Source organism: Mandrillus leucophaeus, unplaced genomic scaffold (genome assembly GCF_000951045.1).
Source record: "Mandrillus leucophaeus isolate KB7577 unplaced genomic scaffold, Mleu.le_1.0 Scaffold447, whole genome shotgun sequence".
Classification (NCBI taxonomy): domain Eukaryota; kingdom Metazoa; phylum Chordata; class Mammalia; order Primates; family Cercopithecidae; genus Mandrillus; species Mandrillus leucophaeus.
Window position 1 is genome coordinate 341,146 of NW_012104776.1, and position 15,403 is coordinate 356,548.

The 15,403-nt window shown below is 38.4% G+C and overlaps 1 protein-coding gene across 2 annotated transcripts in view; it reads right to left on the reverse strand.

Annotated features, from left to right (window-relative positions):
* The window catches only part of UNC5C (unc-5 homolog C (C. elegans)), a 398,784-nt gene that overhangs the window by 134,956 nt on the left and 248,425 nt on the right, over positions 1-15,403 (reverse strand). For both annotated transcript variants that reach the window (XM_011994210.1, XM_011994209.1), the window contains exon 3: positions 7,102-7,245. In XM_011994210.1, the coding sequence (XP_011849600.1) occupies positions 7,102-7,245 (144 nt within the window). The remainder of the gene's footprint in view (positions 1-7,101; positions 7,246-15,403) is intronic.

Consider the following 15,403-nt stretch of genomic DNA (forward strand, 5'->3'; position numbering starts at 1 on the left):
CCATCCTCAGGCATGGGCAGGAGGGTTTGGAAATTATAGTCAAATTTTAGGTGAATCAGCAGAGAATTTCAACCTCTAGGATTGACAGTCTAGTCCTCGCACATGAAATGGTAAAGGAAAGACAGACTTTCCAGTTTTCAAAGTTTGCTCAGTATTGATGTTTCAAAACAAACGTATAAAGTTGTTTAAAATTGTTATATCCATTTTTAAGAACACCTATTATCATTTGCTGAGCATTTGCACTGTGTCTGGCACTGTGCCATGTGTTTTACAAGTTTATTTCACTTAATCTTAAAGTAACTCTATCTTTTTCATGTTATGGTTGATGAAACTAAGGCACACAGAGGTCAAGTAACTTGACTAAGGTCACAGTAGGAAGTCATGGCACTAGGATTTGAACATGTGTCAATCTGTCCCTTGGCTTGTGCTATTAACCACTCTCCTATGCTGCTTTTTCCATCTTATCCTTACTCCTGCCACACAACCACAGCATTATCAACAATGGCAACATCAGGAGCAGCACTCTTGAGACCCAAATTGTTCCTGAGGAAAGACCTTGTGTGTTAATATTTTGCCTGAACCTTATGCCTTGGGATTCACTCATTAGCCTATAACCAGAGACACTGGAAGAAGCAACCCCGTGGCGATACTGGGAGCTGTATTACAGTAAGGGTTCTGCACAGGACACCATTGTAGTGGTAACTTGAATTCTCTCAGAATAAACTTTTCTCTGAATGAAAACTACCAGACCCACCTAGGAAATTTGGCACTGCTGTCTTGTTAATGTGCAGGATTTTAGAGCAGATGTGTTATGTTCTCAGCACATGCCTGGCTGAATCCTAACTTGCATATTTCCATTTTTTCCTCTGCCTTGATTGTCTCACAAACCTATTTTTATATTTTACATGGTTTGAATGTGTGAAATATTGTAAGCAAGCTTAAATACATAAATTAATAGTCAATATTCATTTGTGGTTTATAAACTGAAAATAGAGCTTTTTCATGAAAGAACTATGGCCCTCTCCATATTACATCAAATGAGCACACATCTAATTAGGTAAGAGGTAATCATACTTATTTAAGTTTAGCATCGTGGTGATCTTCACCTCTGATGAGTTTAAACTTCAGTTGCCATTTATGTGATGGCCCTCTGTCAAGTATTACTGGGCAGAGCACCACAGCTCACTTGATACAGGACAGACGAGAAAACCCATAAGTGGCCAGGCACGGTGGCTCACACCTATAATCCCAGCACTTTGGGAGGCTGAGACAGGTGGATTGCTTGACCTCACCAGTTCAAGACCAGCCTGGGCCACATGGAGAGACCCCTATTTCTACTAAAAATACAAAAATTAGCCAGGGGTGGTGGCACATGCCAATAATCCCAGCTAAATGGCGGGAGGCTGAGGCAGGAAAATCACTTGAACCCGGGAGGCCAGAGGTTGCAATGAGCCAAGATTGTGCTACTGCACTCCAGTCCGGGACAGGGCAAGACTTCGTCTCAAAAAATAACAAAATCCAAAAACTAAAAACGCCACAAACGTCTACAACATTAGCAAGAACCTGCTAACAATAGGTGTCAGCCTGTACAGAGAAAATTTGAAAATTCAACCTTTTTTGTTCTCATTATGATGCATATCTATACGAATCAATCTTTACATGATAGGTGGGGTTCCTTCGGTACACACATATGAGTTCAGTTAGCTACAGGATTATAGGTGAATTGTTCTTGCATATTATTACATGAGGGTGAAAAGCTACCATGGATAAATAAATTAATATTGACCTAGAAGAAGACTTTGTTTTTTTATTTGAAAATGTCAAACTAGATTTAAAAGCCGTGAAGTAAATAGCAAAGTTGATAGAACATACTGCAAAGAAAGGGGTCTTATACCTATATATATTTAATGTTTGTGTGCTGAAAAAGAATATATCTACTCAAACACATATAATTATATATATATGTGAAATTGGCACAATAATGTTCTCTGCAAATTACTGAAAAGTGAAGGCTTATTAACTAAAAATTCATTATTTGAAACTATGCAGCTCTTAAAGTTCAGCTTTAGCAAGTCAATGTAGGGTGGAATGTAGACTGGCAATTTTAAGTATATATTGTGCTTGCTATTAATGAATACATAGAAATGAAAGATAAAAGAATAGCTTTCTATCCTTGTACCTTCTTTGATTACAATTTGAAACTGATTTTGAGTTCAGTTAAATCTTTGACTGAAACATTTGCTTTTTGTTTCTTTTTAAATATGATTAAAAGTATTTTTCTTTATAATTAATAAAATCAGTTCTTTGGAATTTGTGGCAGTGGATGTTGTGGTATGCTACCAGGATCCCCTTTCAGGCCTGGTCCCACCTGTTGGAAATGTTGACGGTGAAAGTCTCAGCTTCTGTCTCCTGGAATCACCCTCAGTGGTGCAGAGCTGACTTGGCCCTGGTTACACATGCTGGTGGGGTAGGGAGTAAAGGAGGGTCTTCATCCACTGACGAGTCTATGTAGGGGAATACAGGTCTGCTCACCCCCTTGGCCTCAGGGTGCTATAACTCTGAAGGGCCAGAGAAACCTGTGGATTCATCATGTGTTGTGTTTGCTCTGCAGGTCAATTTCTCCCTCTGCCCCACCTATTGCCTTTATTCCTCCACCTGATAAGCTAGTACCCTTAGCATATTGTTCCTAAGGGCATCCCTCAATACGTTGGCTGCATGTATGACTCCATTCCACAGTATTTCACAGACATTCCACTCAAGACAAAGAGAAAATCTATTTAGACATTCTCAGAGAGGAAAGATTAATGTCGAGCATTTTAATAAACTTCACGGGGAATTCTTTATAACAGTTTTAATTCAAAAAAATTGTTAAACATCTGTGATATTCTAGGCATTGTACTAAGCCTGAGAGATACAAAGTTAAGTACAATAGAATTCTTGATCTCATGGAACTCACTGGCATGAAACACAGATTTTACAAGTGAATATAATTGAAATGAGACAAGCCCTATATTAGGAGTACAGACAAACTGCCCTGAAAGTATTGAGAAAGGAATGCCTAGCCTTCTCCCTCGATGAGGCAGGAATGGCTTCACTAAAGACATTTGAAAGAAATCCTTGAAAAGGCTTAGCCCTTTCAAATCATCCTTTCCCTTCTTTTTCTCACATCACATATCCAAGGTCTCAACAAAAGCTATTATCTCTACTTTTAAATATATCTGAAATCCCGGCCTCGTCACCTCCACTGCTTCCATTCTACAGTAGCCTAACATCTCTCATAGCTGCAGCCTCATCACTGGTCTTCCTGCTCTTCCCCTTGCCCAGTATGGTCCATTCTCAACACAGCAGCCAGATGACTCTGCTAATGGATGTCAGGTCATGAGTTCCTCTCCTGAAAAGATTCCAAAGTGTTCCCAACTTATTCTCAAAACCAAATATGGGCCAGGTGTGGTGGCTCACGCCTGTAATCCCAACACTTTGTGAGGTTGAAGTGTGCGAAATGGCTTGTGCCCAGGAGTTTGAGACCAGTCTCAGTGACATGATAGAACTACATCTCTACAAAAAATGCAAAACAGTAGCTAGGCATGGTGGTACACGCCTATAGTCCCAGCTACCTGGGAGGTTGGGTTGGGAGAATCACCTGAGCCTGGGAGATTGAGGCTGAAATGAGCTGTGATTGCACCACTGCACTCCAGCCTGGTGACAGAATGAGACTCCCATTTCAAAAAGCAAGCAAACAAACAAACAAAACCAAAGATAATTTCAACACCTACAGAACCCTATGCCACCTCCACATACCCCTCCCATCTTTAGCCCAGGCCTTACCTTTCTTGCTGCATCTGGGGATGGCCTCTCACTCACTCTTCTAGCCACTCTGCCCTCACTGCTGTCTTTGGGTCCCGCCAGCACACTCCTGCCTCAGGGTTTTTGTGCCATCCGCTGTCCCCTCTGCCTGATTCCCTCTTGCCCCTCCTTCAGGTCTACGCAACTGTCAACTTCCTCAGCAAAGCTTCCTGACCACTTCCTCCCAGCCCTACAAATTCCCTTTTCCTGCTTTATTTTTCTTCATGGCATTTACCATCTGCTCTGGACCTGATAATCATTCATTTTATTTAGAGTTTGCCTTTCCTCACCACAACATGAGCTCCATGAGGGCAAGAATGGTTACATGTTACATATTTTGTTTCTACTACCAACCCCAATACCCACAATTGTCCCAAGAACGGAGTGAATCTTCACTTAGTATTTGTCTAAGTGAACAAACACTAAGTGAGCAAATACATACATATATATATGTGTGTGTGTGTATATATATATATAAGTGTGTGTGTATATATATATGTTGTAAAAGGTAGTAAGATAAGGGTACAATGCTTCAGCATAAAGAATAGCTGAAATGCATGGAAATCAAAGTAGTTTTAATCTAGTGTGACTACAATGTAGAAATCCTTACCTTCAGAGCTAGAAACATAGGTTGGTTATATAAACCACAAAATGTGGTTGTTATTGGCTGAACTACATCCCACTCCCCCAAATTCTGATGCAGAAGCCCTAACCCTCAGTACCTCAGGATGTGACTATATTGGGATATAAGGCTTTTAAAGAGGTGATTAATTTACGATGAAGCTGTTAGGGTGGGCCCCACTCCAATCTGACTGGTGTCCTTATAAGAAGAAGAAATTTTGACACACAAAGAGACACCAGGGATGCACACACACACAGAGGAAAGACCACGTGAAGACACAGTGAGAAAGAGGCCACTGACAAGGCAAGAAGAGCGGCCTCCAGAGAAACCAAACCTGCTGACACCTTGAGATTGCACTTCCAGCCTTCAGAACTGTGAGAAAATAAATTTATATTGTTTAAGCCATCCAATCTGTGGTGTTTTGTTACGGGAACCCTAGAAAACTAATTCAATGATATATGCCATTGTAAGGAATTTTGACTATCTCACATGTCACTATAAAATTTGGAGCAGGAATGGAGGCAAGATGAGAGGTGTATTCATCTGTTCTCACGCTGCTAATAAAGACAGACCCCAGATTGGGTAATTTATAAAGGAAAGAGGCTTAACGGACTCACAGTTCCATATGGCTGGGGAGGCCTCATAATCACGGTGGAAGCTGAAGGAACAGCAAGGAACATCTTACATGGTGGCAGGCAAGAGGGCACGTACAGGGGAACTCCCCTTTATAAAAGCATCAGATCTCCTGAGACTTATTCACCATCACGAGAACAGCATGGGGAAAACCCACCCCCATGAGTCAATTACCTCCCAACAGTTCACTCCCACAACACATGGGGATGATTACAATTCAAGGTGAGATTTGGGTGGGGCACAGAGCCAAACCTTATCAAGAGGACACCTGAGATTTAGAAAGGCTGTGTTTGTGGGAACATGGAGGAAGGACTGGAATAGAGAAAAGACTTGAGCCATGGAGACTAACTGGAAGATCTGCAATGGTCCAGATCTATATGAAGAAGAAAAGGAGGCAGAGACAAGTATAGAATTGGGTGAAGTTTTAGAACCAGGATTGATGGGACTTAGAGCTAAGTGATATTGGCATCCAACACAAAATAGAGTTAGTAAAATGCAAAGGTGTAAAGGGTTCAGAAAAGAACACATATGGATTTCAGTGCTTTCTCATAGATGAGAACATTTCTCAATATAAAACCTTGAGACAGGTTACACGGCATCCATGTTGCTTAAGACAGAGAGAGTATTTACTGAGGCAAGGGCTCTGCAAAGCTGCAGCCTCTTTCTCCCTAGTGGTGATAACATGCATATTAGTGTATTAAATCATCTGAGAAGTTTTGCAATGAGGAAGCTTCTATAACTTTGTCAAAAAATATATTTCTCACATTTATTTGATTATGGAAGCCTTTTTTGCAAGGTAACTTTTAACCTCTTCCTGAACATGTATACTCTAGAAATTAACACAATTTGGAAAACAGTCCTGTGTGTGGTCCAAGGTACTAGAATGGTTCCAAAATAAACAGAGAAGCTTTATCTTGGTAATCTCTATTTTGAATAGGAAAATGACTCAACTTTGTCTTAAAGTGGTAGAATGAACTCATTCAAGGAATGATATATGCCATTGTAAGGACTGATTTTCCTATAGCCTAATTCCTACTAGATTTTTTAAAAAATCAAAATCTTTGGAAAGTAGCACAGTTCTTTCACAGCCCTAAAGAAAATCTACTCAGTGCCTTAAAACAAAAAAATAAAATGAAAAAAATTGAACTCATGGACATAGAGAATAAAAGATAGTTACTAGAGGCTGGGAAGGGTAGTGGCAGGATTTTGCGGGGAGGTGGGGATGATTAATGAGTACAAAAAAATAGAAGGAACGAATAAGACCTACTATTTGATAGCACAACAGGGTGACTATGGTCAATAATAACTTAATTGTTCATTTAAAAATAACTAAAAGAGTATAATTGAATTGTTTGTAACACAAAGGATAAATGCCAGAGGGGTGGATACCTCACATACCTCATTCCCCATGATGTGGTTATTATGCATTGCATGCCTACATCAAAACATCTCATGCACTATGTGACTATATACACCTACCATGCACCCACAAAAATTAAAAACTAAAAAAGAAAATTAAAAATAAAATGAAATCCTGGTGACCTAAGAAGACTATGTGGCTCAAATGCAAAAATCTGGGAGCAGTTATTTTCCAGGAATTTTTTTTTTTTTTTAGGCAGAGTCTTGCTCTGTAGCCCAGGCTGGAGTGCAGTGGCAACATCTCTGCTCACTGCAAGCTCCGCCTCCTGGGTTCACGCCATTCTCCTGCCTCAGCCTCCCGAGTAGCTGGGACTACAGGCGCCCGCCACCACGCCCGGCTAATTTTTTGTATTTTTAGTAGAGACGGGGTTTCACCCTGTTAGCCAGGATGGTCTGGATCTTCTGACCTCATGATCCGCCCGCCTTGGCCTCCTAAAGTGCTGGGATTACAGACATGAGCCACCGCACCTGGCCTTTCCAGGATTTTTGACCAGGTTTCTTTGGTGCTGGAGTAGTCATAGTGTAAACTTTCCTTTACGTGCATCAGCTTCTGAGACCTAAGGTGCTTATGTACAATGACTCACATGCAATGCGCACATACGCCTTCCGGCTCTTTGTGGTACCCGCTGAGCTCCAGGCCACACACTGGCACCAGTAATCTTCAGGTCCAAAGAGTTCTTCCACTTGCTGGCGCGAAATCTCAATACTCACTTCCCGGACAATGAGACCTGACAAGAGAAAAAGAAAGATCGAAGTCAACACAAGACTCATACTAAAGAAATATAAACTATTACATGATATTTTTCCCCCAGTCGTCCCTTTTGATGCCATAAACAACCCAGATATTGTCTCTCATCTCTTTTGATTTTCTTCTCACTCTAGTAATTTTATTCAACAACGTTTTCATTCTCTTATTTGCTATTTCAAATCTTCTGGATTATTCTGAGGATGAAAGTAGAATGACTCTATCACTCCACAAAATAATTCCTTTCCCAATATAGCTTGCTATTTTTTTACCTCTGTATTGAAATATAAACTTGAATTTCACATCTTCTAGGGTTTTTACCTCAATTATATAGTTGTGGGTAAAATAACCATATGTACACAGATTCACAACAGCTAAAAACAACAGGCATTGTGGTAATTATTTAATAACTAAATTACTTTAACAGTTGTGGTTCAATTAAATGGCACATTGTTTTTCTTGAAAGAGATACTAGCCTTAGTTAACAAACTTCTGGTATTGTATCCAAAGAATATATAACTTTAAGGTTTTCATGCATAATATTTTGAAAGCCCAAAATGTTTCTCTGTAATTGTAATGTACTAAAACCCTGTTAAAGGTAAAGTAGCCTCCTGCAAAATGCTCAAATACTTGGAATTTATTTCACAGCATTATGTAATCTTGAACAACAAAAAATTGAACTAGGCATCTGGGATTATCATTTTAGAGGTATTTATCTTGAATTATCAAGGCTGTTTCAGACATTCATTCCTCAGTGTGCCTCTTTGCCCTGAGCAAGAGGGGTTATCTGAATAACATATGTGGGGAACTGGCAGTTGCTTGAACTTGCACACTTCCAGCATGGAGTGTCCATTGAGGGAACCAGCAGAACACCCCTAGGGAGGAGGAGACTTCGCTTTGGGTCAAGTATAGTTATAGTAAGAATGACTAAATGTATTGTTTTGCACTATTCATGTGTCTATTCATTTATTCTTTGAATAAATATTTATTAAGTATCAATTATGTAAAAGATACTGTATCAGCACTTGTGAAAGTAATCAGTAAGACAGTCCTTCCCCTCAATGAACTTATATTATTGTGAAGAGGTATCATATTAACAATGCATTATACAACTTATTATTTAGGTACAATTGCGTTCAATGCTGCAAAGGAGAGGCATAGGGATGAGAGTGAGTAATCAGGGAACCCAATCTAGCATGAAGGATCCAGTATGAGCTAGCTTGGTTCAATCATATGGTGAGCAGGAGGGACAGGACATACAGGAAAGAGCAGGAAAGGGAATTAGGAGTTTGAGAATTTAGGAGAAGACAACTGAGCACCACCCACAGAGAATAGTGGCATGAGCTGAAGCTAGAAACAAGAAAGGGTCTAGTTTATATAGTCGTGTAGACCAGTGTTTCTCAAAGTGTGGCCCCCAGAGCAGCTTCATCAGTCCTGGGAACCTGCTGCAAATGCACATTCTCAGGCTCCATGCCAAACTCACTGAATAGGAATCTCTGGGGGTAGGGGGCCAGCAATCCGTGTTTTGATAAGCCTGCCAAGTAATCCCAATGCATGCTGAGTTTGAGAACGACTCACATCTACAACGTTTAAAATTCTCAGTTTCCCCCAGGCACTGTGGCTCACACCTGTAATCTCAGCACTTTGGGAGGCCAAGGCAGGCGGATCACTTGAGGTCAGGAGTTCGAGACCAGTCTTGCTAACGTGGTGAAACCCTGTCTCTACTAAAAATACAAAAATTAGCTGGGCATGGTGGCACACGCCTGTAATCCCAGCTACTTGGGAATCTGAGGCAGGAGAATTGCTTGAACCCAGGAGACGCAGTCTGCAGTGAGCCGAGATCACACTCCAGCCTGGGCAATGAGTCTGTCTTAAAGATGTTCACCTTCTTCCTAAAAGCCATGGATATTACTAAAGTGTTTTAAGCAAGTAGATGACATGATCAGATGAGAATTAAATATATACATAGATATCATATATGAAAGAGATATATAGATGTGTGTGTATGTGTGCATGTATATATCTGCGTGTGTGTGTATGTGTATTCAATTCTTTATAGTTTAATAAGTTCATAAAAGTTATAATTTCTCAAAATGTTTGATGATAGGTGACAGGAGAGGGTATATTTTCTGGAACTCCTTAAAAACTGTATTTTAGAACTTTCCTTAATGCCCGGAAAATATTCAAATGACTAAACACACTCAGGGAAATTAACAACTACCCAATGGGAGTAGGAGTCGTCCCACTGGGGGAACAAACAGTATTTCCTATCAAGAGCTGATGGGGCTTGTGTCATAGAAACTGCTAAGCTCATAGGCCCATTAATGACTATCTAAATGGAATGAAGCCCGAGAAAGTGGGTTTTAGAATCCCAAGGCATGACAAGATCCTAAGGGGCAACTCTATTGTCAAAAGCTTATGAAGTATATTTAAAATTTTTTCAATGTTTTGAAAGTTAGTAATCCTTGTATGTTTATATATTAACCAGTTTAAAAACAATTTCCAAGTAAGTGGCATATTCCAGTCCTTCTGTGGAAAGAAGATTAGTATATTATTTTAGCCAATGTCTAACCAATATAACAATCCTCTCAGCAAAAACCCCAGGCCATTAACAAATAACACCACTTTGCCCCTGTTTCCTGGCCCCTGCTCAGACCTCTCATTTTCCTATCTTATTGTATTTTTCACATTATTCCAATTCTGGAAATCTATGGGGAGATGGAACACAACCTCCTTCCCCAGTCCCCATATCTTTCTCTCTCTCTTTTTTCCCCCCTACTCTCTGATGTTTGATGTTTTTTTCCTGCTTTATTTATTTATACATTCCCTCTTCATGGGGAAATTCAGTTACTGGAAACAAACTTCTTCCTTTAAGATTACTGCAGTAACTTACAGTCACCAAAGGGCTGATAAATTTGCAATATGTGTTTCCTTAGAACCATAATAGCTCTTTATATGATGCAGAGCAGCAACAAATACGCTCAGGATATTAAAACCACATCCAAATATTTGGTGTCCCAAGATGATAACTTCAGGTCTCATTCTCCCTCACTTTTACTTAAAGCAATTACAGGAAGCCTAATTAAATGCTGGAGGAATTCACTAGGTCCACTGTATCCTTTAGCTGAAATAGGCTCATGGATGGTTCTACTGACCACAAATCTGAAGCCTTTTAAAAAGCCACAGACCAACTCTCCTGCTACAGGAGTTATTCATAGTCTGAATGCTCTGAATTGTATGGCTCAGGCTCCCTGTGGGCACCGGAGTCAAGCACACACTGATTTTTGTATTCAGCTTCACAGATGTCCCATTCAGGAGGAGGTGAGTTGTGTACAGTTGTCCTATTACATAGCCCAAAGTTTACATTCCAACTTTTGGTCAACAACATAAGAGTAAGAAAGAACTGAAGCATGAAGTATCTAAATACTTATGGCTCAGAAGAATTCCATAGAATCAACTGCATTATTCAGACTCTGAGCTACTTGGTTCCATGCCATGTTTTCATAACCATAGCTGAGTTTATTACCTATGATAGTTTGTTCATCAGACCAGAGCCTAGTGGTTTGGGTAGAAGTAGATAATATCTTTTCTCTTTGAACCTATAATTTCAAATCTGCTTGAAGTCTGGAGATGGAAAAAGCAAACCACCTTATATTTGAAATGCCATCAGCATTACTTCTAAGGTGGTTTGCTTTGAAGAGCATTTGGGAACTTGAAATTGGTTTCAGGTTATTTAAGGGTGGGGAAATGCTTCGGTCTACAGGACTTACTCAAATACAAATGTGTAGTTTCCATCGCATCTGATAACATCAAAGATTTCCCATCACAGTGCTTGCTTTAATACTGGCATCTCAAGGATGCATGCTGTTTGAAGTTTGCAGTGATTTGCTTTTATAATAGGATTCGTTGTGGTTTGGGAGCCAGAGTGCAGGAAATTAATTAGCTTGTTATTCCAAGAAGTTGTACGATGAGTATGAGTGTGCACTTGTTGATAATACATTTCAAATGAATATAGAAATCCAGATTCAAATGCAACCCTCTGATTGGATATTTGTGAGGGCATACATGAATATGGCCATAAGACCAGATAATGACATTTATTTCTTATTTTTAGCATACGTTTAATTTCATAATAGTGGTAAGGCACCACAAATACTGTTTTTCTAGGATACTACTATGAAGTGAGCACAAATACATGCTTAATCTAATTAAATAATTACTTACAATAATATCTATATTTCCCCAAAATGTAATCTACAGTGCTATCAAACAAATTAAGTATTAAAGTCCATTAATATCAGATATTACGTTAAGTTGCAGAAATGTGAGGATGAGTCAAACATTACTCAGCCTTAAGCTCTTCATATATTTTATTTATTTTTATTTTCATTTATTTAATTTTTTGAGACAGAATCTCACTCTGTCACCCAGGCTGGAGTGCGGTGGTGTGATCTTGGCTAACTGTAAGCTCTGCTTCCTGGGTTCATGCCATTCTCCTGCCTCAGCCTCCCGAGCAGCTGGGACTACAGGCGTCTACCACCATGGCTAATTTTTTTCTATTTTTACTAGAGATGGGGTTTCACAGTGTTAGCCAGGATGGTCTCGATCTCCTGACCTCGTGATCTGCCTGCCTCAGCCTCCCAAAGTGCTGGGATGACAGGTGTGATCCACCACACCTGGCCTCTCCATACATTTTATAAACATATCTTGTTTATTAGGTGATACTGAAAAAAATCACACATCGTCTTAAAACACATTTTCATGATCATGAATTTGCACCTTCTGATATTCCATGTATGTTTCTTTGAAAAGTACCCTAACCCAACTTTAGACTTAGGTATTACGTATGCCTGAGTTGTATTCCTCCCCATGACTTAATCTTTCTTATGGCAAAAGGAAGTTTTAAGATACCATGTTGTGCAGGCCTGGTAATTTGACTTTCTCCAGCAATCTCTCTAGTTGGAGAAGAACTGCAGAGCTCACTCCACCAAATCTCATTATAGTACATTCACAGTTAGGACACAGGTTGGTAGGAAATGTACAAAGCTGCAGGTTGGGATGTTCTGGAATACATTACAAAGTTTTATTGAATTACTGTGATCTTTTCATACTTTCTTCCAGTGCCTCATTCTATTATAAGCTTTTACTAGCATCATTTAAAATATGAAACATATCAGTTCTAGATGTCTTAGTATCAACTAAATCACACAAACACCCTGTCATTATTTAAAAGGATGTCATACCATAAAAACTGATTATTGTTTTAGCACCTTATAACTCTTATTAAAGTAATTAAAGTATGATAACTTAAAAGGCAGAATTTTAGAATCAAGATACAATGTTGTGTTACATGAAGTCGTTCAACAGTCTTTAACTATAGCAGGAAGGTATTGTTAACACAAAATTTACCTACTCTTTGAAATGTTTTAATTGAATTTTTTAAATATTGTTTAATATATAAGCAAACTATATAATTTAACTAAAGTTATTTTGTGCAAGTGGGAATTGCAACTTACTGGTGTATTAACTTTATTATGAATATAATTTTGTTAAAGTTACATCTACTAGCTTTGTGATTAAGATGAATATAAGAAACGCAACACTTACAGAGACTGAATCATGAAGGAATAGAAAACTTGAACAGACCAATTATCAGTAAGATGATTACATCAGAAATAAAAAGTCTCCCATCAAATAAAGGCCTAGGACCGGCACTTTTATTTAAGAAGAACTAACCTTAACCTTTCTCAAACTCTTCCAAAAAATTAAAGAAAAGAGACTACTTCCAAATTCATGTTACAAAGTCAGCATTATCCTCTTACCAAAAACTGCTGAGGACATGACAAGAAAAGAAAAGTACACGCCAATAACCCTGATAAACAAAGATGCAAAAATCGTCAACAAAATACTAACAAACCAAATGCAACAGCACATTAAAAGGATAATGCACCCTTATCAAGTGGGATATATTCCTGGGATGCAAGGATGTTTCAACATATGCCAATGAATCAATGTAATACATCACATCAACAAAATGAAGGACAAAAATCATACGATCATCTTAATAGCTGTAAAAAGAACATTTGACAAAATTCAACATCCTTTAATGAAAAAAACTCTCAACAAATTGCATAGAAAATGAATGTATCTCAGCACAATAAAGCATGTATGACAAACTCAGACCTAGCATTATGTTCAACAGTGAAAAGTTGAAAGTTTTTCCTCTAAGATCAGGAACAAGACAAGGATGCCCACTCTTGCCATTTCTATTCAATGTAGTACTGTAAGCCTTAGATGGAGCAATTATGTAAGAGGGAAAAAAAATCTAAATCACAAAGGAAGAAGGAAATTGTCTCTGCTTGCAGATGACGTGCTGTTACATTTGGAGAATCCTATAGACTAAACAAAAACCATTGAAATTAATAAATGAATTTAGTACAGTGCAGGACACAAAATCAAAATATAAATAGCAGTAATGATTCTATACATGAATGATAAACTTTCCCAAAAAGAAACAAATAAAATAATCCCATGTATAACAGCTACAAAAATAATAAAATACACAGAAATAAATTTAACCAAAGAGGTGAAAGTGCTGTGCACTGAAAACAATAAAACATTAATGAAAGAAATTGATGAAGAAAAACATTAATAGAAGTCCGGATACGGTGGCTGACGCCTGTAATCCCAGCACTTTGGGAGGCAGAGGCAAGCGGATCACTTGAGGTCAGGAGTACGAGACCAGCCTTGCCAAGATGGTGAAACTCTGTTTCTACCAAAAAATACAAAAATAAGCTAGGCATGGGGGCGGGTGCCTGTAATCCCAGCTACTTGGGAGGCCGAGGCAGAGGATTGCTTGAACCTGAGAGGTGGAGATTTCAGTGAGTTGAGATCGTGCCACTGCAGCACTCCAGCCTCGCCTACAGAGCAGACTCTGTCTCAAAAAAAAAAAAAAAAAAAAAAAAAGAAAGAAAGAAAAATATTAATGGAAAGATATGTTCATGGATTAGAAAAACTAATATTGTTAAAATGTTCATATTAACCAAAGTGGTCTACAAATTTAATGCAATCCATATGAAAACCCCAATGACGATTTTCACAGAATTAGAAAAATAATCTTAAAATTCATATAGAATCACAAAAGACCCTGAATAGCTAATTCAATCTTGAGCAAAAAAGAACAAAGCTGGAGGCATCATACTACTTGATTTCAAAATCTACTATAAAGTTACAGTATCAAAATAGCATAATGCTAGCATGAAAACAGACACATAGACCAATGGAACAAAATAGGTAGCGCAGAAGTAAATCCACACATTTATGGTCAATTGATTTTTGACAAAGATGCCAAGAATACACAATGGGGAAAGGACAGTCTCTTCAATAAATAGTGTTGGGACAACTGAATATCCCTATGCAGAAGAATGAAATTATACCCTTAACTCAGACCATACACAAAAACCAACTCAAAATAGATTAAAAATTTAAATGTAAACCCTGAAACTGTAAAACCACTAGAAAAAAACATGGAGGAAAAGCTCCTTGACATTAGTTTAGGCAATGATTTTTTTTTAATATGGCCCCAAAAACACAGGCAACAAAAACAAAAATAGACAAACAGGAATACAACAAACTAAAAAGCTTCTGCACAGCAAGGAACTAATCAACAAATTGAAGAGACAACTTATGGAATGAGAGAAAACATTTGTAAACCATACAACTGATAAAGGGTTAATAGATAAAATATATAAGGAACTCAGTCAACTCAAGAGCAAGAAAAAGAACTCAATTAAAAACCTAGGCAATACCAATCAGGACATAGGCATGGGCAAGGACTTCATGACTAAAACACCAAAAGCAATGACAATAAAAGCCGAAATTGACAAATGGGATCTAATTAAACTAAAGAGCATCTGCACAGCAAAAGAAACTACCATCAGAGTGAACAGGCAACCTACAGAATGGGAGAAAATTTTTACAATCTACCCATCTGACAAAGGGCTAATATTCAGAATCTACAAAGAACTTAAACAAATTTACAAGAAAAAATCAAACAACCCCATCAAAAAGTGGGCAAAGGATATGAACAGACACTTCTCAAAAGAAGACATTTATGCAGCCAACAGACACATGAAAAAATG